This window comes from Prunus dulcis, chromosome 5, assembly GCF_902201215.1.
Source record: "Prunus dulcis chromosome 5, ALMONDv2, whole genome shotgun sequence".
Taxonomy (NCBI): domain Eukaryota; kingdom Viridiplantae; phylum Streptophyta; class Magnoliopsida; order Rosales; family Rosaceae; genus Prunus; species Prunus dulcis.
In genome coordinates this window covers 16,942,883-16,965,142 of record NC_047654.1, presented here as the reverse complement: position 1 = coordinate 16,965,142, position 22,260 = coordinate 16,942,883, and the positions used below count along the sequence as shown (strand labels likewise).

At 37.0% G+C, this 22,260-nt stretch overlaps 5 protein-coding genes across 5 annotated transcripts; 4 read left to right on the top strand and 1 right to left on the bottom strand.

The window, feature by feature from the left end:
* Positions 1–7,256: 7,256 nt before the first annotated feature.
* LOC117627418 lies at positions 7,257–8,792 on the top strand. Its single transcript, XM_034359516.1, has one exon. The coding sequence runs from the start codon at positions 7,842–7,844 to the stop codon at positions 8,580–8,582; it is 741 nt and encodes a 246-aa protein (XP_034215407.1). The 5' UTR covers positions 7,257–7,841; the 3' UTR covers positions 8,583–8,792.
* A 692-nt stretch (positions 8,793–9,484) lies between these two features.
* Positions 9,485–10,938, top strand: LOC117627419. Its single transcript, XM_034359517.1, has 2 exons — positions 9,485–9,995; positions 10,595–10,938. The coding sequence occupies exons 1-2, from the start codon at positions 9,579–9,581 to the stop codon at positions 10,766–10,768; spliced, it is 591 nt and encodes a 196-aa protein (XP_034215408.1). The 5' UTR covers positions 9,485–9,578; the 3' UTR covers positions 10,769–10,938.
* Positions 10,939–11,098: 160 nt separating this feature from the next.
* Positions 11,099–12,146, bottom strand: LOC117627420 (protein YLS3). Its single transcript, XM_034359518.1, has 3 exons — positions 11,780–12,146; positions 11,538–11,624; positions 11,099–11,306 (listed from the first exon to the last, which is right to left on the bottom strand). The coding sequence occupies exons 1-3, from the start codon at positions 12,144–12,146 to the stop codon at positions 11,146–11,148; spliced, it is 615 nt and encodes a 204-aa protein (XP_034215409.1). The 3' UTR covers positions 11,099–11,145.
* A 3,765-nt stretch (positions 12,147–15,911) lies between these two features.
* On the top strand, positions 15,912–16,822 carry LOC117628672 (heavy metal-associated isoprenylated plant protein 25-like). Its single transcript, XM_034361167.1, has 3 exons — positions 15,912–16,015; positions 16,102–16,183; positions 16,280–16,822. Exons 1-3 carry the CDS (start codon positions 16,004–16,006, stop codon positions 16,537–16,539), a joined length of 354 nt encoding a protein of 117 aa, XP_034217058.1. The 5' UTR covers positions 15,912–16,003; the 3' UTR covers positions 16,540–16,822.
* A 413-nt stretch (positions 16,823–17,235) lies between these two features.
* On the top strand, positions 17,236–22,141 carry LOC117627886 (aluminum-activated malate transporter 9-like). The gene is made up of 6 exons (XM_034360161.1): positions 17,236–17,869; positions 18,485–18,622; positions 18,743–19,012; positions 19,132–19,268; positions 19,366–19,512; positions 21,035–22,141. The coding sequence occupies exons 1-6, from the start codon at positions 17,494–17,496 to the stop codon at positions 21,755–21,757; spliced, it is 1,791 nt and encodes a 596-aa protein (XP_034216052.1). The 5' UTR covers positions 17,236–17,493; the 3' UTR covers positions 21,758–22,141.
* The last annotated feature ends 119 nt before the right edge of the window (positions 22,142–22,260 follow it).

The following is a 22,260-nucleotide window of genomic DNA, read 5'->3' as shown; positions in this document are numbered from 1 at the left end:
TCATCGTAAGTACAAATCACATCAATTATACGCAAATTTTGGCTTCTTTCCAAAGGGGATATCAAAGCATTCCTCCTTACACACAAATCACATTAAAGTACACTATCATAAATCACAAACACGTGTCAAAGAACACTTAAAAGTTCTTTATTTCACTATCATATTTTTCCAATCACAATATCACGTGTCAAAGAATTTTTTTGGCGAAGAGATAATTCAATGAAGGGACTTAGAAAATGGACATATAATTCGATGCAGTTATTGTTGTTTGGATTTCGTGAGGTTTGATATGTGGATAATATCATTATTATTATTTATAACAAGCGATATAATTTTATTAGAACAACTGAAAAAAGTACAAATGGAGTTATTTCATTAGCAGTATAATGTATATGGATAAATTTTTCTGGTGACTTAAGTTAGTTTAAGGGTTGAAACGATATAAAGAGAATCACTCGAAAAAAATACTTGCCTAAAACCCCTATCTATCTATAGCCTTCATTGTTGCATATTAAGGCAATTTATCAAGAACAAAATTTTGCCGCTAATCTTCATGATTCTCCGAGAAAGACTAGACAACCCAGCAAACTCAACAAGTTTTTGGGAATCATGACACAAACTCACAGACAACACATAAGAGTTTTTGGAATCAAAACTAAAAAACTAAACAAAAACGACTAAAGTAGTAGCAACATATCAAAGCCGCTCCATAAGATGCTTCACACAACCAAAGCCATCCATATCAAAATAGAGATGAACAGATCTGCAACAAGGAGAGAAGTCATCATGGTCCGCCAAGGCACCCAGATCTAAAGCTTTCTTGCTCTCTCTCTCTCTCTCTCTCTCTCTCTCTCTCTCTCTCTCACGGTACTAAACTGTGAATTTTCGACAGGATCAAGAGGATTTTCAGAACATGTGCTCACCTTCGGCTGGCTTTCTCTCTTCTCCTTTTGCCTAGGGTTTACTCAAAAGGGAGACTAGGGATTGTTTAATAATAACATTATTTTAAGTGTAAAAAACACTAATCGGAAAGTATGATTCAGTCAGTGACGAAGTCAGGATTTCTTGTGTGTGGTGGCCTCTTACAAATTATAAACCATCAAAAATTTGAATTCACAATACATACAAAAAATAGTGTATATATATCACATATGTCAAGAATTATATTGCTTATTGGTTGTAATCATAATTGTTCTCTACAAAGGGATAGACAAATATATTTTAAGCAAGAAAAATTGTAAGAGATAGATAAAGAGTAGCGATTTAGCAAATATCTTTAAAACTTTTTCCCCCATTAAATCCAAAAGAAAGAAAAAAACAAAAATCAAAATTTCCCAAATTAAAATTTTTTTTAGGCCTCTTAATGCATTCATATCATACATGAAAAAATATTGACTGACTATGAAAAATGGTTTTTCTGAATAATCATTTTCTCAAGATAATTTTTGGCTACTTTTATTCCTTACACATCAAATAAGAAAACTTGATTTTATGGGATTTTAGTATGAAGTATATATTGACTTAATGAGCTATCATTTTTAGCATAAATCGTATTTTATTCTAAAATCGATTTTTCATTTTTTGATTTTGTGGGAATTTGATTTTCTTGTATTTTTATTTGAATCCAAATAGGAGGTACTTCCTTATTTACATTGTAAACTTAAGTAAATAGAGTAATATAAAAATAAATTAAAGTAAAAGGACAAAGACATTTACTTAAATATTGAAAATAGAAATAAGGTAATCTGTACACTTGGAGTGCACCACCACAAGCTGAGTAAGGGCGTAATTTGAACAACCTCCTTGTGCCTTCACAGGTCTGTCACAACACATTTAAATACATGTTAAAACGTAAAGTATTTGAAATAATATATATACAAAAATACATAACAGTATATTATTTTTAAAAGATAAAAAAACTTGAGTTGGGCCAGGACCACACTGATCCCAGTGTGGCTCCGCCCCTGGATCCAGTCATCATTATTCATTTTGCTAGTTGACAAAAAACAGCAAGAGATAATGTTTACGCGATTTCAATCAATGCTTGAGAGAGACCCATCCCGATTTGATATTTCGACAAAATTATTAGATTCATAATGTTAGAAACGAATGACTTATCCATTTGGTTTGAACAAATTTATTTTTCTGGATGAGTTAGGATAGGATTATTTAAACCACATGAAGAATACGGCTAAGGTTTGGACATGATTACATGAGATATATGTACCCGTATCTGTCATGCATGATTATCTCAATTTTAAGATATTTAAGAACCCTCCAGAAATTCGATACACCCGAACGTGTCCTAAAACATCTAATGCAAACTTTGATTTGATTAGGTTTGAAAAAAGCCTCACCACCAAGCAAAAGTTCAAAGTGGGAGCAAGATTCTGTAGCTGCCTTTGAAATAGGGTTGAGACTGAGAGAGATTGAATGGTCCAGATCTGGAGCCTGCAATTTCTTCTAATTTTTTTTGGCTTATTATCACAAAACGTCCCTAAGGTTTACGAAACTATCAGATTGCATCTTTAATGTTTTTTTGTGTCACTTATGGTCCTCAAGGTTAGTATGTGCAATCACAAATGGTTCCTGCCGTTAGGTTCTGTCAAAAACTCTGTTAGTTTGCTGACTTGGCATACATATATATCACAAAACATCTCTGAGGTTTACACACTTATCACAAATGGTCCCTATGAAATTTTTTTATTTTTTTATTTAAAATTTGTAAAATTTTGGTTTTCTTTTTAAAATTATTTATAAATGAAAAAAATCATTTATATAAGGATTTTAATCTTGAGGACCATTTATGAACCCTAAACCTTTAGTTTTTTTCATTTTAAAATTTTATGAATTTTAAATTATTTTTTAAAAACTTCATTAGTTTGTTGATGTGGCATATATATGGAGCCAACATCTACAATAATATAGTGTCACATGTATTTAAAATTTAATATATATTTTAAAATAATTATAATTCATAAAATTTTAAAAAGAAAACAAAAATGTTGTGAATTTTAAATTTAAAAAATTAAAAAATTTCATAAGGATCATTTGTGATAGGTCTGTGAACCTCAAGGATGTTTTGTGATATACATATATGCCACGTCAGCAAACTAATAGAGTTTTTGACGAAACCTAACGGTAGGGACCATTTGTGATCATGTATACTAACCTTGAGGACCACGAATGACAAAAAAAAAACACTAAAAATGCAATCTGATAATTTCATAAACTTTAAAAACGTTTTGTGATAATAAGCCTTTTTTTTTCAAAGTTGGATGCGATTTCCAGAAACTTGAAAGCGAAGTTATAATTAACATAAATCAATGAAACATCACCTTTTGCAAATTGCTGTCTAAAAAGTCTTGGTCATTTAAGACTTGTGAACAAGTCACCAACTTTAGCACTTGCAAACGAGATTGATTGAAATCTCCAAGAAAATAATTAAAGGTTGCAGAATGACGCATGCATGTTTCAAATTAAAGGATCAAAGGGGTGAAGCTAGTGGTAAATGGGCCCACCAGTGGATAAAGCTCGTAGGTCATGGTCATCTACATATAAATAAATAAAAGATTATGTGTAATAACAATATATAGATGTGAATTAGACCAGTTAATTAAGACAGTGCGGTCATTCTAATGACACGTTGGAATTCGAGATTCGGTTACTCTCCTTGATTATATTATAACAATGAGACGGGGAACAATACTATTGAGTATTGACTTCATGCTTGATAGTACATAGCAACTGGTAGCTAGTGAGTGCTTGTACTATGCCTTTGTATCTTTTGTACTAACAAATTTCAAATGGGAAAAACAGGGAGAAAAAGCTAAAAGGCAGATATAAAGATATATATATATACACAAACCAACGACCAAAAATGGGTTCCAATCCACACACGTCAAATTTTAATGCTTTGGTTCTGCCATCTGTGTATTTTTGACTTGCAAATTGCATTGATCATTGCACCTTTTATAATCCAGCGGATACAAGTTGCGCCACGTGGCAGTTCTGAGACCATTGATAGCATGTAGGTGTTGCAGGTTCTGTGTCCGTGTCTAACTATTATTTATTGAATGAGTGATGTAGAAATGGGTGGTTGTAACTTTGTAAGTGGAAGACGAGGAAGAAAAGGACTTGGTTTTCAATTTGAATATTTGGGGATGGCTTTGGGACGAAGCAAAAGATGAAGAATCAGGTCCAGGGTAGGGCATGTAACAAACAAGTACATAACATCTCACTTCACATGTGGTCCTTCCTCCTCCAAGTCCAGGACCATCATGTACAGTTGGGGCATGTGACTTTTCTACTGGCACACAGCTTATCAATTTCCAGTGATAGTACATAGCAACTGGTAGCTAGTGAGTGCTTGTACTATGCCTTTGTATCTTTTGTACTAACAAATTTCAAATGGGAAAAACAGGGAGAAAAAGCTAAAAGGCAGATATAAAGATATATATATATACACAAACCAACGACCAAAAATGGGTTCCAATCCACACACGTCAAATTTTAATGCTTTGGTTCTGCCATCTGTGTATTTTTGACTTGCAAATTGCATTGATCATTGCACCTTTTATAATCCAGCGGATACAAGTTGCGCCACGTGGCAGTTCTGAGACCATTGATAGCATGTAGGTGTTGCAGGTTCTGTGTCCGTGTCTAACTATTATTTATTGAATGAGTGATGTAGAAATGGGTGGTTGTAACTTTGTAAGTGGAAGACGAGGAAGAAAAGGACTTGGTTTTCAATTTGAATATTTGGGGATGGCTTTGGGACGAAGCAAAAGATGAAGAATCAGGTCCAGGGTAGGGCATGTAACAAACAAGTACATAACATCTCACTTCACATGTGGTCCTTCCTCCTCCAAGTCCAGGACCATCATGTACAGTTGGGGCATGTGACTTTTCTACTGGCACACAGCTTATCAATTTCCAGTGCCCTCTCCCTCCCAATATGTTACAGTGGCCCACTGAATATTTCCCTGTTTGGGCTTTTTCATTCCACCCCTTCCAGCTCAGTTGTTTGGTGGATGGATCGCCTCATTCTTATTTAATTCTACATGTGCATGCAATTAATTGTACTTTTTTCGCTTTCAATTATTTCATTCTCTCTATCGGATATTATGGATGCAACTTCCAACTCCTGCACATCTTTTCTAATACACCACACACATTACTATCAATTGTTTTTATTAAGTTTTATATTGAGAGAGACGATAATATATTAATTTGCACACATTATATGTTATTATTAAATGTGAAGGGTATCATTAAATATGGATTAGATTAATTAATTAAGATAGCGAGTCACCAATTCCACATTTAAAGTTAATATACCTAGCATAAACTTTAATAAATCTCCCCATTACCGACTGATTTTAACCTTAATTTTCTTCTTTTACACTCAAGTTTGAATCCCGACCATAATTTTCTAACTCGACATCTATAAATAAGAATAAATTAAAGAATTAAAAAAAAAAAAAAAGATAGCCTAGTACAGACATCATAGAATACTTGACAAAAATAAAAGACATTATAGAATAGAATAGAATGCTTGTCCTCTTTCAAATTTCCAATTCCTTGATTGATTCAATAGTTGGCGTGTGGCCTCCTCATCCATGACATGGAAAGAGCTCCACCAACCAATTAGATATTTCACAAAATAATTACTAAAAATATCAAAAAGCAGATGCAGATATTTATTTATTGGTTCCACGGCTCGACGCCACCCGTTACTTCGTGAGCCCCACGGCGCCACGAAAAATAAAACGACACAGTTCAGTTATCACTTGTCACTTTCGGCACATGAACATATCGACTAGCTCACCGGAAGTACCGCTGTTGGTCAATTTAATAAATAAAGACTAAGGCGGTGGTGAATCGGTCGTGTGGCCAAGGCGAGGGTTGTGGTTCTTGTAACACGTGCCACGATTTGGATGATGTGGCGACGTGCATGCGCTGAAGCCGCAGAAGCTGACTCAGGCTTACCTGGATTTTTCTCGAAACCTGTGAAAGGCAATTTCCTTTTTGTTCTTCTTGTCGGCGCCGTTTCCACGAGTCGGCTTCAAGATTCGGCTGGCCAAGTCGTTTGGTTACGCTTCGAGGTAGTTCCACGTACACACGTGGTTTAGGCGAACTGTCGATCGAGTGTAGGTCCCATAATTTTTATAAAGTTTTTTAATAACCCGAGATGACTTGTTAAATAAGGAGTTAGGCCATCCAATGACTTTTTCTTACTTTAACTCATTACCATCTTTTTTTCCCAAAGCTTTTTAAATTATATTGAAATCCTTTTATGAAAGATCTCCATATTATATGACGTTGTGGCCGAATTGAATTGAACTATATCAATTAAATTGAACAAGTATCGTGAATGTTATTTAGTATGTTGTTATTAGACTTATTTTATATTTTACGAATTTTATTTAAAAGAGTGTGATTCATAATAATAGATTTACACTCATCCACCTCGAGTCACCAAACAACGCCGAAGACCATCAACTTGGCAATTGGCACTTGTACAGTTGTACTCATATAAGCAAATCTAAAGGGGCCTTCTAAGGTGGGGTTGACACCTCTTTGCGGGAAAACAAACATATTTTTTCTCCATTCCATTTTATCAAATTTAAGTTTCAAAATCCTTGATTTACTCAACATTGTTTTTTTTTTCCAAACAAAAGTAAGTAGGAATGGGAGTGGCATAGGATGAGTAGGTTTGTTCATTTGTTGGTTTTTTATAAAAAAATTCTCTTTGGTGCAGGAAAAAAAAAAAAAAAAAACCAAAAAGTAGGTTTGTATTTTGTAATCTAAACAAGAAAATGAAAAAACAAAATTCGGAAAAGCACTTGGTATTAACAGCATTGCAATAACAGTAAATGCTTAGACATTGAACTGTGATTGGCTGACTGCATAATTTGGAGCCTAAAAAAAGCACTTATCAAGTAAAGCACTTGATTTTGTTGAAGCTTTTACTAAAATAAGCAAAGAAATCGTCAAGAACAAAAACGACAGCGAAGCCTAGAAGCCTCATACCATTCCCACCCTATCCCAATCCAATTCACAAGCAACCCGATCCAAGCAAGGGAAGTGAAAAATCAAAATTGGTGGGTCCTGAACGGACCTCAAACTCCAGACTTAAATTTAGTTAATTGACAGAATTATTATAGTAGAGATACGTTAAGGTGGGCAACATAAAATAACTAAATTTCAAAAGATTATTTTTTAATTTTATATTTTAAAATAAGTCCGAGACTTCCGTGAGGGATTTTAAGGCTCCGACAGTGCCCGCTCCTATCGGCATCTTCCATTTTAAAATTGAATGCCAAATCCTATCTGCGTCTCTCTCTCCTTTATATATAACCTTCCCACAATTCAACTCTCCTACTCATTCTTCAACTTCAAAATCTAAGGAAAGAAAATACCATTTGCATTTGCACCCACCTAACCTTTTTCTTTCTTGGTCCCCCTAAAATTTGATAATCTTCTCTCTCTCTCTTTCTTTCTTTTTCTCATCACCCACCCACCACCACCATTCCAACTTTTCTCTCTCTCCCTATCTTTTTCTCATCTCCCAAACAACTATTTTTCTCTCTCTAGAAAATATTAACTAATCTTTACCTCTTGCCTACTATATATACCACCTCTCCCCACATCACTTAATAATATACTTGCCCACTACCTTTTCTCTCGTTGCTTTGACAACTCTCAATCTCTCTATATACCTTTTTTCTCTTCGGTGTCTCTCTCTCCTGAAACACAATCCTAGATTTGGGTTTTCTTTGTCCCCTCTGGAACCTAACCAAACCAAACCCACTCTTCATTTTTCTCATTGGTTCACAATGGATAACCGCATCAACCACAATAGGAAACGACCCCGATATGACTCGGACCACCTAGAAACAAATCATACCCAACCCGAGTCCAAACTCGTCCGAGCCAACTCGAGTCACTCAGTTGCCTGCTCGCCCGAGTCCGGTTCCACCGTGTTCGACTCGACTAACTCGGAGGTGAACTCGGACGAGTCATTGACTCCGCAGCCTGTCGGGGTCGACTCGGACGAGTTGGTTATGGAGTCGGAGGAGGTTAAGCTGATCCAAGACGACCTCCTCAACATCCTGGACGATTCGGACATCGTTACCGACCGTGACCCGGCGATCCAGGACCTTGACTCGGTGATTAAAAGCTTCGAAGAAGAGATACAGGTTCCGGCATTTCCCGTGTCCGAAACGACGTCGTCTCCAGGCGGGTCGTCGCAGCCGGAATTAGGTTACCTTCTAGAGGCATCCGACGACGAACTCGGCCTCCCTCCGACCAATGGAGGAAGCGAGGACGGAAAGTTGGAGGCCGCTGATTTTACGTCGAGTGGTTCGGAGGCGGTTGGATTGGACGGGATGCTAGGGTTTGAGAACGACATCATTCCGAATTACGACTCGTTTGAGTTGGGAATTGGTGGCGACTGTAATTTGAACAACAATTATAATGGCGGGGCGGAGTACGTGGCATTAGGTGGGTTGTTTGATTACTCGGATGGCGGCGTTTCGGATGTTTCGTGGCGAAACGAATCGCTCTCTGCTCTGTAGGAACGTTTCGGCGGCAAGGCGGTTTGGGGGGTGTTTTGTTTGCAACCCCGGACCGCTTTGTACCAGGGTACATGATAGACGTGTAGTTGTTTATATGATAGGTTGTAAACTTGACACAAAGTAAAAAGACAAGAACATGGAAAATTTTGAATTTGAACCCAACATGTTGTTATTTGTTTCCTCTGCCCAAAAAAAAAAATTGTTTATATTTGTTGGTTGCTAAATTGACATTCGTTTTAAATTTATGGGTTTGGGGTTAGATTCAAAAACAGAAAACGGGGGAAGGTGGGTGGATCTTTTACTTTTCAATTAATAATACAGAAATTTCAATGCTTCAAGCACAGATCACATACCAACTGGGGAGTAATTTTTTTGGGGTTTATATCATCTCTCGTCAGTGGATTTTGAACAATATGTAATCACTGAATATACATTCTTCAAATGATTTAATGTATATCTTTGCTTCTATTCATATTGATGGGTTCAATGTTTGTGTTAAGGTGAGATTTCTATGTCCTAATTGATAGACGACTTTTTAGACACTTCTTCTATACAAAATTATGATTATGTATTAAATCGATTGAATTTTTCATGTCTAATTTCACGAGATGGAAATGAATTGTTTATGAATGCTTGGAAATAAAGACTAGGAAATGTCATTGTTCCTCATTTTCATGTTTGGTTGCCTCAACCGATTTAGAAAATTAAAGTACCAATCAATCAAAAGCTAAAAGAAAATTAACAGAAAAATAAAAGTAAATTTATTTATTATTTGGGCTCAGAAGAAGACAAAAAAATATATTTGGGCTCGAAAGAAGCAAAAAATATGTTTGGGCCTACAGAAATGGACCGGATGGTACAATAAGGAGACAAACCGGGTCAAGTATATAGAAACCAACATCCATTATCATCTCCCCACTCTCATCCACACACTCTCACAAAAGATTGCACTGATCAGCTTCTGTTCTGCACTCTCTCTCTTACTCTCCTCCGCTCATGGCTCTAACCATAGCCAACAGTGGAGCTACTGGTGGAGCTAGGCTCCTGTACAGCAGCTCAACCAGACACCCCTACACCAGTCTCTCCTCTCAACGCCACTTCCTCTTCCCTCTCTCCCCCAGAAGGACCCTCCACGTGGTGTCAGCCAAGAGGTTCACGTCCAGAACTGGGAGGTCCGACGGCAAGAACAAGAGAGGCACCACAACCACCAGAGACCAAGAACAAGACCCACTGCGCCTAGAACGGACGGCTGAGATTGAAAACGTTGGTGGTGGTTTTGCTGTTGACAATGTTGATGATGGGTATTTCTTGCCTAAGCTTCCGGGTGACGAACCTGACTTCTGGGAAGGTGAAAAATGGGACTTTCTTGGCTTCTTTGTCGAGTATTTGTGGGCTTTTGGTTTTGGCTTTGCGGTATGTCTATATTCTCTCCCACTCTAGTTAAATTTTGGTCCTTTAATTTGTTGGGTTCGTGGTTTTTATGTCTCTGCTGCTACGAGTATACGATCACTAGGACTTTGCTAAATTATAGTTTAGTTCAGTTGTAGCTGAAACCCTGCTCAAAGAATGATTAATTTCCACATTATGTTATGATTTTGCTTCTATAACAGAGTTTTCTGGTAATTATTGGAGAAATGCTCTCCTTCACAAGCAAAGGCCAATGCAACTGTGATTTCAAGACATGCCGTTTTTGATTCTAGCTTTTAACCTTCATGTCTGAAACCCCCCACTGCTGATTTGAATGATGTTCATAGATTCCTTAACTAGCCAAAAAGCTACCTGCTGGTACTGGTTATATGATGAAAACCTGAAGAAGAAATTCGGGGAGTTCTATTTGGTTTTACTTTTTGCTTATGGAAAGGTTGAGATTAGAAATTTAATGGCGGTTGAGTGAATCTTTTTCCTGAACAAAGTGTACGGAAATCTAGCTCATAAGTGAATACTACCCTACTTTTGCTTCCACTAACCACCCCTCAAGGCTAATGCTGTTCTGTTTTGGTGTGTGTGTGCAGCTTATTGCTTGTTTCGTTGCTGCTACTTCTTACAATGAAGGAGCAACTGATTTCAAGGAGACTCCTGTGTACAAAGATTCATTCCAGTCTCGGGAGTTTTTGGAAGAACCGGAGGCAACTAACCCAGATGTCTTCGAATCCAACCCAACTGAAGTGGCTCCTAGTTTGGAATAGTCCGTCTCTGTCATGAAAAAGACATTTACATCTGATACATGATACACTCCTAGGCAAAGAAACTCTCTGTCAAACTTAATATCTCAATTTGTAAGGTGACGTTCCATATGTAAAACTTCTTTTTTGAATTGCATTTCCCCCCACTATATTATGTGGTGTTGATACAGAAAGGCTAAGCTAAAGAGAGGCAAATGAAGGGCATAATTTGACAGTAAAACACTGTTCTTATTCAAATCAATTGAAGTTCCGGTAACATTTAAACAAAACCATAGTGAAATATTATCTTGAGCTGGTTCTAATTAAAAATAAAATAAAAACTCTAAACACACCATAAAAAACCCATCCACAGAAAATAGAACTCCCGTATGCTGGTATGATCATACTGAAAATAGAACTCCAGACACTAGAAAACCTCTCATAGCCAGCGCCGCCACCGTGAGGTAACTGCCCATCTTCAATTTGGTGCCAGCACTTGAAGTTCTGCCAAATCCTAACCCCATCATGCTGGGTCTTGGTGCATTTAGAGGCATTGGAGAGGCTGAAACCCAAAGAAATAGAGAATCATAAAAAACCCAAGAATTCACGCCTTGAATAGGATTTTTCTATTTACTTTTTTCTTAATCGAAGGAATGAACCTACAAGGAATAGTAAAATGACTAACCTAATTGATGGGTTCTTACTATTTTCTGATAGTTAATTTCTTTTTGAGACACCATTACATAAATTAGAAGGATTATATACAAATGTAAGAGATGATATCTTTGCATACCAGCAATTGTAGAGTTAACAGCAGTTGAGTTGGTGTTTGTCCCAAAGGAAACTTGAGAACTAGGTGTGCTAGGAGGCACATGTACCCCTGCAGCAAAACCACACACAAAAAAAGAAGAAGATTAAAACAATGCACAAACATGAAACTGTTTGAAGTTATTCTACTTAACAGAGTTGAAACCAGAATTATCACAGAACCCTCTTGTTTTATATATATTTTTCTTTTCCAAAATCAGAAGTTACCTGAACAAGCAGAGATGTCAACTTGAAGGCTGCAGAGAGCAGGCAGCTGAAGAGCACGTGTGGTGTTGATAGGGAAGGAGCTCAAAGTAGTGCTATTGAGCAAAAGGCAAAGGCAGTCTGGCTGCTGGCTATAGAGCAGCTTGAGGTTGTCACAACATGATTGTGCCGGAGATTGGGAAGTGCCTTGCACAAACGATGCACACGAGGCCAGTGGAAGAAGCCGTGTGGTGCATTGAGCAATGGTAGGGCTTGAGGAGCTGGGGTCTTGTGAAAGGATGGATGGTGGAAGGGAAATGAGAAAAAGTAGCAGAGTCAGAGAGGAAAGGGCAAAAGGATGTTGAAGCAGAGAGCTGTGAAGAGAAGCCATGTTATGTCCTTATGTAGAATAATAATTTGAGATTACCATTTACCAAGGTGTAAATATATGAAATGTTCATGTTTTGAGTGTGAGTTTCATGTATGTATGGTTTGTGTGTTATTGTGCATGCATGCAATTTTTGCTCTCTTTTCCAAAAATATGTAAATAGATGAATGTGCTGCATGATTTGAGTGTCAGTTGCTACATGCATCGTGTGTGTTGTTCTGCTGGAACTTCTTGCTCTATTTTCCAACTTTACCAGTCCAAATGACATACAAAACAAACTTGATTGTTCTTCTTCTTCCTAACAATGAAAACTATTCAAACTAACAAAGAGATTCGTAATTGCGAAAGGCCAATTTTCAAGAGATATTGGTCATGATCTGCTGATATTCGAGTTTCTAAAATGATGTGAATTAACTTCTCCTCGTTTAACCGTCTAACCCAAACAAGGTATCAAGTAATCTTTAAGGTTAAGACCTCAACAAATCAAACAGAAAAACAATTTACGAAATTAATATGATTGAACGTTCCAATTTCTACCTGTAAGTCCTTGCATTATTATGGCTACGGAAAGATGATAAATTTAAACTAATGCAACTAGGAGGTTCCTTTATTAATATGATTGATCAATGTTATAATTTTCGTTTATCGATAAGAGTAGTTTAGAGCATTATCCATTATTATTAGGCCATTATCCGAGTCTCTATTGATTTACTGTGAAATTTCCACACCGAAAAGAAAAGAAAAGAAAAGAAAAAACAAACAGAGCTCTCATATTGATTTACTGTGAAATTTCTCTCTTCAATATTTTCTTTGGATGTATTGAAACTAGCAAATTAATATCTATAAAGTATAAACTAATGCAACTAGGAGAGTCATTTTTTATTATTTTTAAAATTTACTAAATAGTATAGCCGCACGGCTATACTACGTTAAAAAAATTTTGTGTTGCCGCTCAGCTATACCTATTTTGACACGTGAATGGTGGGTCCTTTATATATTTTTCATAAATAGTATAGCCAGGCGGCTATACTAGCGCCGCTTGGCCATACTTATTTTGACACGAGGGCACCTAATGTCAAGGCGGATCCTCCTTTAAGAAAAATATATAGTATAGCCGCATGGCTGAACTCGGGTTTTCTTGATATTTTTTAAAATAGTATAGCCGCGTGGATATACTCGATTCCCAAAAAAAAAAATCAAATAGTATTGCCACTCTGAGCGGTATATATATTGGGATCCTTTTTTTTTTTTCCCCAATTTTATTCATTACCATTAGGCAATTACTTAAGTCTATATTGATTTATTGTGAAATTTTCACACCAAAAAGAAATAAAAAATTGAACTCTTAGATTGATTTACTATGAAATTTCTTTCTCTTCAGTATCTGTTTTGAATATGTTTAAACTAGCAAATTCATTGTTGATTTTTACAAGGCATTGTAAACATATTTGAGTTTCTTCGTTCACCTTCTCCATGTAAATTAAATGCTCAATGGCCATAACTTCAAGTTCCCTGCATACCATTGTACTACGATTTCATTGTCCATTAATTCTTTGTACGTCCGTTTTTCAATAAGAAATAGAAGGAAAGAGAAAATGAGCAAGAAGTTTTCTTTTTTAACCCATCAATTGAGACTGACCATTTTCGTCAACCTAAGTATTAAGAATGCATACGATATGTATCCCATCTCGCTGTCCTAAAAGCTTTTGCAGCTCAAAATCATATAGATCAGATTTCTCAGTCAAAATGGTCGTATTCATTTGAAAAATCAACCCCTTCCAACTCTATTAATTAGTAGGGTTTATCGTAGCTATGGTCCCTCAATTATACCCGTAATTGTATTTGGGTCACTGAACTTAATTTAGTTGCAGAGGTCACTCAACTATGTGTTTCGTTGCACCAATAGTCCTTCCGTCAAGTCCGTTAGTTTTTTCTGTTTAAAATGATGACGTGGCAAGATCTATCCAATTATTGATTGGCAAATGTGACTTTTCTGTTAGGATTATTTGTAGCAACGATCCCTCAACTCTACTCGGAGTTATATTTTGGTCACTTAACTCCAAAAAATAGTTATAGAGGTCACTCAATTAAGTGTTGTGTTGCACCATTAGTCCCTTCCGTTAGAGAGACTTGACGGTAGGGACTAACGGTGCAACGAAACACACAGTTGAGTGACCTCTGCAACTAATAATTGAGTTCAGTGACTCAAATGCAATTACGGGTATAGTTAAGGGACTATAGCTGCGAAAAACCCTAATTAGTAGGTGGAACTGAAGTTAAGTAACTTCAATGAACGTGGTTTGTAATATACATACATACACACATTCTCCTGTAACGGTTTATGGGTTTTCATTGCCAAGCTTCAAAGATACACACAGCAAAGCCATGTCTCCGCCTTTTTGGGTTAAGAAGAAGTTTGCTCCACTAAAAACTCACAAGGGCAGTAATAGGTGGCTACTTCCTCGAACCAGCTCTGCTTCTGCTACAACCTTAGAGGTGCCTCTGGTTGGTTCCCTCTGTCTTACTATTTTCAAACACATTATGTATAGTTTACTGATGTCGGTACGCAGTTCATGCTTGATTATAATTTTATTGAGCAGATTCCGGAAGTGGTTTATAGCTGCTGATTTAGGATGGGGCAAGTGCCAAAGAGGACTTCCCAGGTGATTTCAGATGTTGATGGTAAGAGAGTTCTTTAAAGCCTTCTATGGAGCCATTACCCGGTTGCAGTTCCTGGTTATGTAACATCCATCATATGTGAGAATGATAATTTATGGAAGCTTATTGCGGGTACCAAACTTTCAATTATGCATGACCAATTACGTATAATTTGTTGATGTGGGTTCTGCGTTTTTGCAGATATGGAGTCCATGGTGGTACATCTTCTAGATAAGAAGGTAACGCTCACTCGTAAATCAGTCCATAAAGGATCTCTAAGAAATGTGTCTGCCTTCTGTAGAAAACTGTCTCACAAAGCTTCAAGGATTGCAAGATTTTCTATCCGTTGTGATTGCTCTTGAAAATCCTTTTTATAATGAATTCATCCATGTAAAAATACCTGAGTTTTTATGTTTTCTTTGTGTGTATAATATAAGTAAACCCTCAAGCCATGATCACTAAGCTTACAGTTATTTTGTACTATAATAATAGATGTGGTTCATAGTTCCTGCTGCAAGCAGCCTGGAAACTTTTAATCTTATGTCTAAGTTCCAGTACATTGAATAAAGCAGTTACTGGTTGTCTTATAAAACAAGTAATTGGTGAGTGTTTCCTGATCGCCATTTCCTACATTGGCCTTTCCTTATTTCCAAAGGCAGATTAGTTTATATATCATTAATCACTCGATTGCAGACAGATATGCAGACCAGAGAAATAAAAAAAGAGAAAAGAGAGAATTTTGGAATCCCAAAAAGAAATTCCTAATATTGGAGTCAAATAAACTTTGCATTTCACCCAGATTAAGGCATTAATTGCCAGTTGGAAAAGGTGTTGAGAAAAAGTGATGCCTTTGTGTCGGCATAGGCCCCCTCTGGAAGCAAGAAAGTGATGCTCTAGTTAGCTTAGTGCATGAGGAACACAAAAGAATGCAAAGAAGTCAAGAATAATGAGAAAAACTAACCACATTGCCAACCTATACATATATATCTTTGCATGGGAAGAATCAGATTCCAAGATGAACAGAACTCCATGAATCAACAGAATTATATATAACCAGCTCATGATACTCGATCGATCCTTTTTCGCTTTCTATATTATTCCATTGCATTATTGGCATTTAATATCAACCTTCTGTTGTCCATTCGACCAATTTTGGATTCTGAAGCAACAATTGCAATACATCTCTCTCTGATCACCACTTCATGACAGACAAGGTATGCTCAAATTGAATAACAGTGTCCAATATTATTTCAGTCTCTGATATCTGCATGATCTGATACAAATATTTGATCACGTTCAGTTCTGCTACATGCTGATGAGAATCAATATTGACTGCAATGGTTGCTACAGAAAAGTAAGGAGAGCTCTTCTTGATATGCGAGGTGTGATAAAAGTATCTTAATTTTCTCATACACAAGTATATATATGTTGCTTCTTAACTAATGATTATATATATATATATATATACACATGTATAGAGTTGGAGACACATTTGATAGAGAAGAAGGAGTGCAGGGTGAGCGTGTTCGGCAGATTTATCCCACGGGACGTAGCGATCAAGATAAGGAAGAAGACAAATCGCAGAGTTGAGATACTGGACATACAAGAACTTAGCAGCAACAATAGTAACACCAATGATGAAGAAAACCAAGATCAGCAGCAGAAGCCCTTGATCACTTCTTGGAATAATCCCATATCATACCCCAACCAAGTTGAAACCACTTGTATGCATGTGTGATGTAAAGCTTCTTCTTTAATTTTAGCAAGATTTTCGCTTCAAGTTAAGTGCATATCAAGTGGGACTTTTTTTAATACCATGGTCCCATACGTGCTAATAATTCAAGGAGTCGGCTGTGTGCACATGATGACGATTTCATTATGAAGCCATAAAAACAGAAATTATGGAGGGCAGAGAGAAGCCTGCAGATGGTGCAAACTGGTTGGTCAAGTTGATTGTCAGTCATATTGCGAAGAAAATAGGCAAGCCAAGCATGTTAGAGACGGACTGATCTAGCTGTTGTTGGTTTCTTTTGTTTTTTCTAATTTTAAATACAAGCAATGTTAGAGATAAATAATTTAAACACAGAATCTCATATATAAGATTAATCACTCGATCTAGAAGCCTCGAATGATTTGATTGTTTATGAACAATAAAACACTCTCTTTTTACACACAGCTTTTCTTTCTTACTAAATTTGGGTGGCGTTCAATTAAAAATTTCAATTATAAAAAATAAAAAAAGAAGAAAAAATCTCCAAGTTTGTTAAGGGGCTACTACATCATTTCGCAACTCTTCCCGATGATAAAGTCGTATCTGGATAAAGTAACGGCGCTGCCTCTACCCCGTCACAAAACTGAAAACTGAAACCGTGAAACTTTCTTACAATTTCTGTGCCTGATTTATTTAACCTATCTCCTACTCTTCAATCTAGTTACATGACATCAGACCAAATAATAATTTGGTAAGCTACAAACCACAAAAAGACTCTTTCTTTATAGTTGTTTTACTGTGATCCACTCCAAACCAAAACATTGTCTCTCTCTCTCTCTGTCTCTCTCACGCTCTAATCCCCCCAAAAACAGTATAACCACAAATAAAGGGAGAGAATTTCTAACTCTAGCTCTCTCACACCCTTTGTTGTATTACAAGACTTCCATTATTCCCTCTGTTTTCTTCTGTTCTCTTGAAAAAATGGTAGCAAAGTTGGGTTCTTTCAAGTACAATTTCCAAGAGAAAAGAGAGAGGTTGCTCTCAACCCAGAAGGGCTACTCCGAGCTGGGCTTCGTCCACATCGAGGAACAAGAGCAATATGGGTCTCCTCGCTGCTGCACTTTTCGATCAATTTCCGATAGAATTGTGAGCTGGTGCAGGACTGTACAAAATGTTTCTAACCGGGCAATTCGGATGGGTCAATCCGATCCGAGAAAGATCGTATTCGCGGCCAAGATGGGTCTGGCCTTGATGATCATTTCGTTGCTGATTTTCCTCAAAGAGCCTTTCAAGCAGCTCAGTCGTTACTCGGTCTGGGCCATCCTCACTGTTGTGGTAGTATTTGAGTTTAGCATAGGTAATTGTATTTTTCTATTTGGCTCCATTCATTTTGATTTTGGCTTTATTTTAGTCATTTCATCATCTGGGTGTTCATCAGTTTGCACGTGTGCCTATGGTTTTGGGCGTCTCTGGGTAGAAATAGTTGTTTCTTGTTTTGTTGCATTTTACTTTTGTTTTTAGATTTAATTTTTGTTTGTTACTATTATTGGCATTAGTAGTTCACATGAAAAAGAAACCAGTTCACATGAAAAAGAAACCAACTTTCACGTTCGGTATGTTATAAAGTCGAACGCTTGACAGTGTAATCACTAAAGGGAATTGGGAAAAGCATGGAGCTCATGATTACAATAATGAAGAGAAACTGAAGTGTTTTTATTTATTCACGATAAGCTATTATTGTACAAGAATGAATATTTTTAATCATCCGACATCTTTTTGTTTATTCAAATTGTTTTAAAGTAACTAAATCCATCTTCTTTCTTTTGTTTTAATAGGCTGGGCCTTCAACTTGAATTAGTTCATAGTTCAAAGTGCAAATTTTTTTTTTTCCAGTGTAGTCTGTTGCCTTCCAACATGAGCATGCCTATGTCTGTTTTACTTTCTTATATTCAGTGGCTACGTTCTTCTGCAGGAGCGACTCTGAGCAAAGGATTTAACCGTGGGTTAGGTACATTTTCTGCTGGAGGTCTTGCTTTGGGTATGGCGCACTTATGTGGGCTAGCTGGAGAGTGGGAAGAAGCTGTTATTTTCGCTAGTATCTTTATCATAGGTCTGAATTTGCAATCAATATACTTTTTTTGGCATGTCACTGGAAAGCTCAACGTATGCTAATTGCTAATTTTGTGTTTTGTTTTGTTTTTATTTTCATGACATGTTATTTGGTCGCTAGGATTTCTTGCAACTTATGCAAAGCTATACCCAACAATGAAGCCTTATGAATATGGGTTTCGAGTGTTCTTGTTGACATATTGTTTCATCATGGTATCTGGGTATAGGACAAGGGAATTTGTCCATACAGCTGTGTCACGATTCTTGCTTATTGCACTGGGTGCTGGTGTTGGTTTGGGAGTAAATATATGCATTTTTCCCATCTGGGCTGGTGAGGATCTGCATAAATTGGTGGTAAAGAATTTCATGGGCGTCGCAAAGTCATTGGAAGGTTGATTTACAATATACTTTGCATTTGTTGGATATTGTAAAATATTTTTCTTTTATTAGTCCAAACCCCACTTTTGTCATAATTAATTTCCTTTATTAACTATCTTTATCATTTTTTAGGTTGTGTTAATGGTTACCTTAATTGCGTTGAATATGAGAGAGTTCCTTCTAAGATTCTTACCTACCAAGCTTCTGATGACCCGCTTTACAGTGGTTACAGATCTGCTGTGGAATCTACCAGCCAAGAGGACGCTCTGGTATTCTTTGTTGTAACATGGTGATGCATTGGCAATTCACCATATTAGCAGAATTTTTCTTTTGGTTTTTGTTTTAACTCATTATTTTTGTTTGAAGATGGGATTTGCTATCTGGGAGCCACCTCATGGTCGTTACAGAATGCTTAAATATCCATGGAAGAACTATGTAAAAGTAGGTGGTGCACTAAGGCATTGTGCATTTACGGTCATGGCATTGCATGGATGTGTACTTTCTGAAATACAGGTACAAAAAATTTCCACCTCTAACCACATTGTGAGGCCATTAATGACAAAGATACTGTATTTGTATTTTCATTTATTTGTGCTTTTGTATATCCTTTGGTGTAGCATGACAATGATGATATGTAAGCCTCTGGAATTTTTTTTTCTTTTAAAAAGTATTGCTCATTCCAAAAGTAGTTCCTTCCTTCTGATTTGCTATTCTCCTAAAGGAAGAAATCGTGAATCAAAGGCCTTGCATGAACAAATGATTTTTGGTTATGGTTTCCCAAGTATGGGTGGTTATACTCGTTCATTTTTTCCTAGTGAGACCTCTGGAAAGAATATATGATAGCTGTGCTTGAGAGCATGTAATTTTTTCCCTTATCTTCTTGACTTCAAAGATAAGTTGTGCACTTTGGGTGTTTAATAGATTTGTGTTTCTTGAATATATCTCATGGTCTACCTTTGTTCTTTAATATGAATGACATGTAGTTACCATTATTTTAGTTTTTTTTCTGGGGCACTCGTGAGCCCTGAGGAAGCTCATTCAGTAATGGCAGTCATGGCATATTCGCCATCAAATATAGCTTGGTTGCATTGTGTTCTTTTTCTTTAAGATTTTGCCAGTCAAACTGTTTCTGTGTTCCCTGCTGGCCCATTGGCTATTCAATTGGTGTCATTGCCATCTCTGTCAAGTCGTCTTGTGCCCTTGAATGCAACCTTCACCTTCTCTCCTTCCAAGGCTCTAAGAGTTTTTGGCTGTAAAAGGGTTTTTTTTTTTGGGGGTTTTGGGGTGGGGTGTGGTCGTGGTGAAAGAACATTGATATGCAAAGAGTTCACAAGACTAAGTTTTTGAGAAGAGGGGTCCTTGATGTGGTTGTATTCCCTGTGGACTCAAAAATTGAAATTCTGATTTTGGCGGCTAATATCTACTGACCATTGTGCATTTCGGGTATTCAAGTTCATATTCCACCTGTTTAGGAGAGATAAATGCTCTGCCCCGTCTCATTCTAACTGGAGCCAAATATGAAATATTGACATGTCATCAAAACTTTATCTTCCATACAATGAGACGTTGGCTGCACAAAATAAAAGTTTGACCTTATCACTGAATTGATTAAAATGGGATGCTTAACTCTTTTGGTTATCTGGGCATCTTGAAGCGCATCAGATGAAAACATGAGGTCATTGTTTTGCCTGAGAGTTTAATATTTTCTCAATTATCAGGCCTAGGAAAGTTCTTCCTGCCAAGTCATCTTTGGTGTTTTTGTCCTGAAGAACTCTCATTGAATGATCTATATTAGTGGGGGTATGAAGACTGTAGTTGTATGCAATTCAATATCTTATACTACAACCCTCATGGTTCGCTAAGTATCGAAACCTGTGGTGGATGTTTATCTTGTTTTATGTACATGCAACTGTAATGGTCCTCATGCATTTGATAAGAGTAATTGTAATTTTCCTGAACCATCTGTACGTATTTGTGTTTTTTTTTGACATATTATAATGTATTTTTATTTAACTTCCAACATTTGGGTATGTAGGCTCCTGCTGAACGAAGACAAGTATTTCGTAGGGAGCTCCAAAGAGTTGGTTTCGAAGGTGCGAAAGTGTTACGTGAACTTGGAAACAAACTGAAAAAGATGGAGAAACTAGGTTCTGTAGATATACTCAATGAAGTGCATGAGGCTGCAGAGGAGTTACAAAAGAAAATTGACCAGAAGTCATACCTTCTTGTTAATTCAGAAAGCTGGGAGATTGGAAGTCGGCCAAAGGAGGTGGGAGATCCTCAAGACTTATTGAACTTGGATGATGATGAAAATACGTTCCGGGAATACAAATCCCTTAGTGAAGCTGTGCTTGATCTCAGATCTTTTCCTGTGCCACAAAGTTGGGATGGCCAAATGCCTGCGATGCCAACTGGCGTGAGCCCCATACCCATTGATGTCAACCGCTCCAACCCGCCCGTAGGTTTTTCCTCAGGAAGCATGTTCATGAAACAGGTTTCATGGCCTGCAGGACTGAAATTTGAGGTTAACGAACCTCCAGTAGCAGAAGAATCCAATACCTACGAAAATGCTAGTCAATTGTCATTAGCCACATTTACATCCCTGTTGATAGAATTTGTTGCAAGGCTTCAAAATCTTGTCGACTCATTTGAAGAATTAAGTGAGAAAGCACGTTTCAAGGAACCTGTCGAATCACCAGAAGTATTAGAGCCACCTCGCAGGTTTTGGACCAGATTGCTCAACTGTCTGAAATCCTAAATCAACATATCACGTACTATTCTGCCTTATTTAAACCTGCTGTTAGTTCAGTTATAGAATACTAAGCCACTGATTTCTGCTGCTGCTGCTGCTGCTGACATTACTCCCAAGAACAGTCTGGCTTTCTTAGTTGACAAAGATGAGCATATAATCGTGGATATGTCGATACCTTCGGTTCCGCAGGGGGGGTTAGATAATTTGCAGGCTACGATTAGTATTATTACTCAGAGCATTAATGGGGATAATGAGAACGGATATGAAACAATATGTTTCTGACTAACACTGCATATTGATGTTGGCATTTTTAGTTTTTGCTCCGCTATATATTGTAAGATAACTCTGGAGTTACACGCTTTAATGATGATTCTGTAGTTTATTTTTCTTTGTGTGATCTGTCTCAACTCTATCTTTACCAAAACAGAAGCATGTCCTGTGCTGTGTTACAAACCAGCCTTTAATCATTAGTGAATGAGTCTGTCTTCTGTTCAGTTGTTGATCCTAGT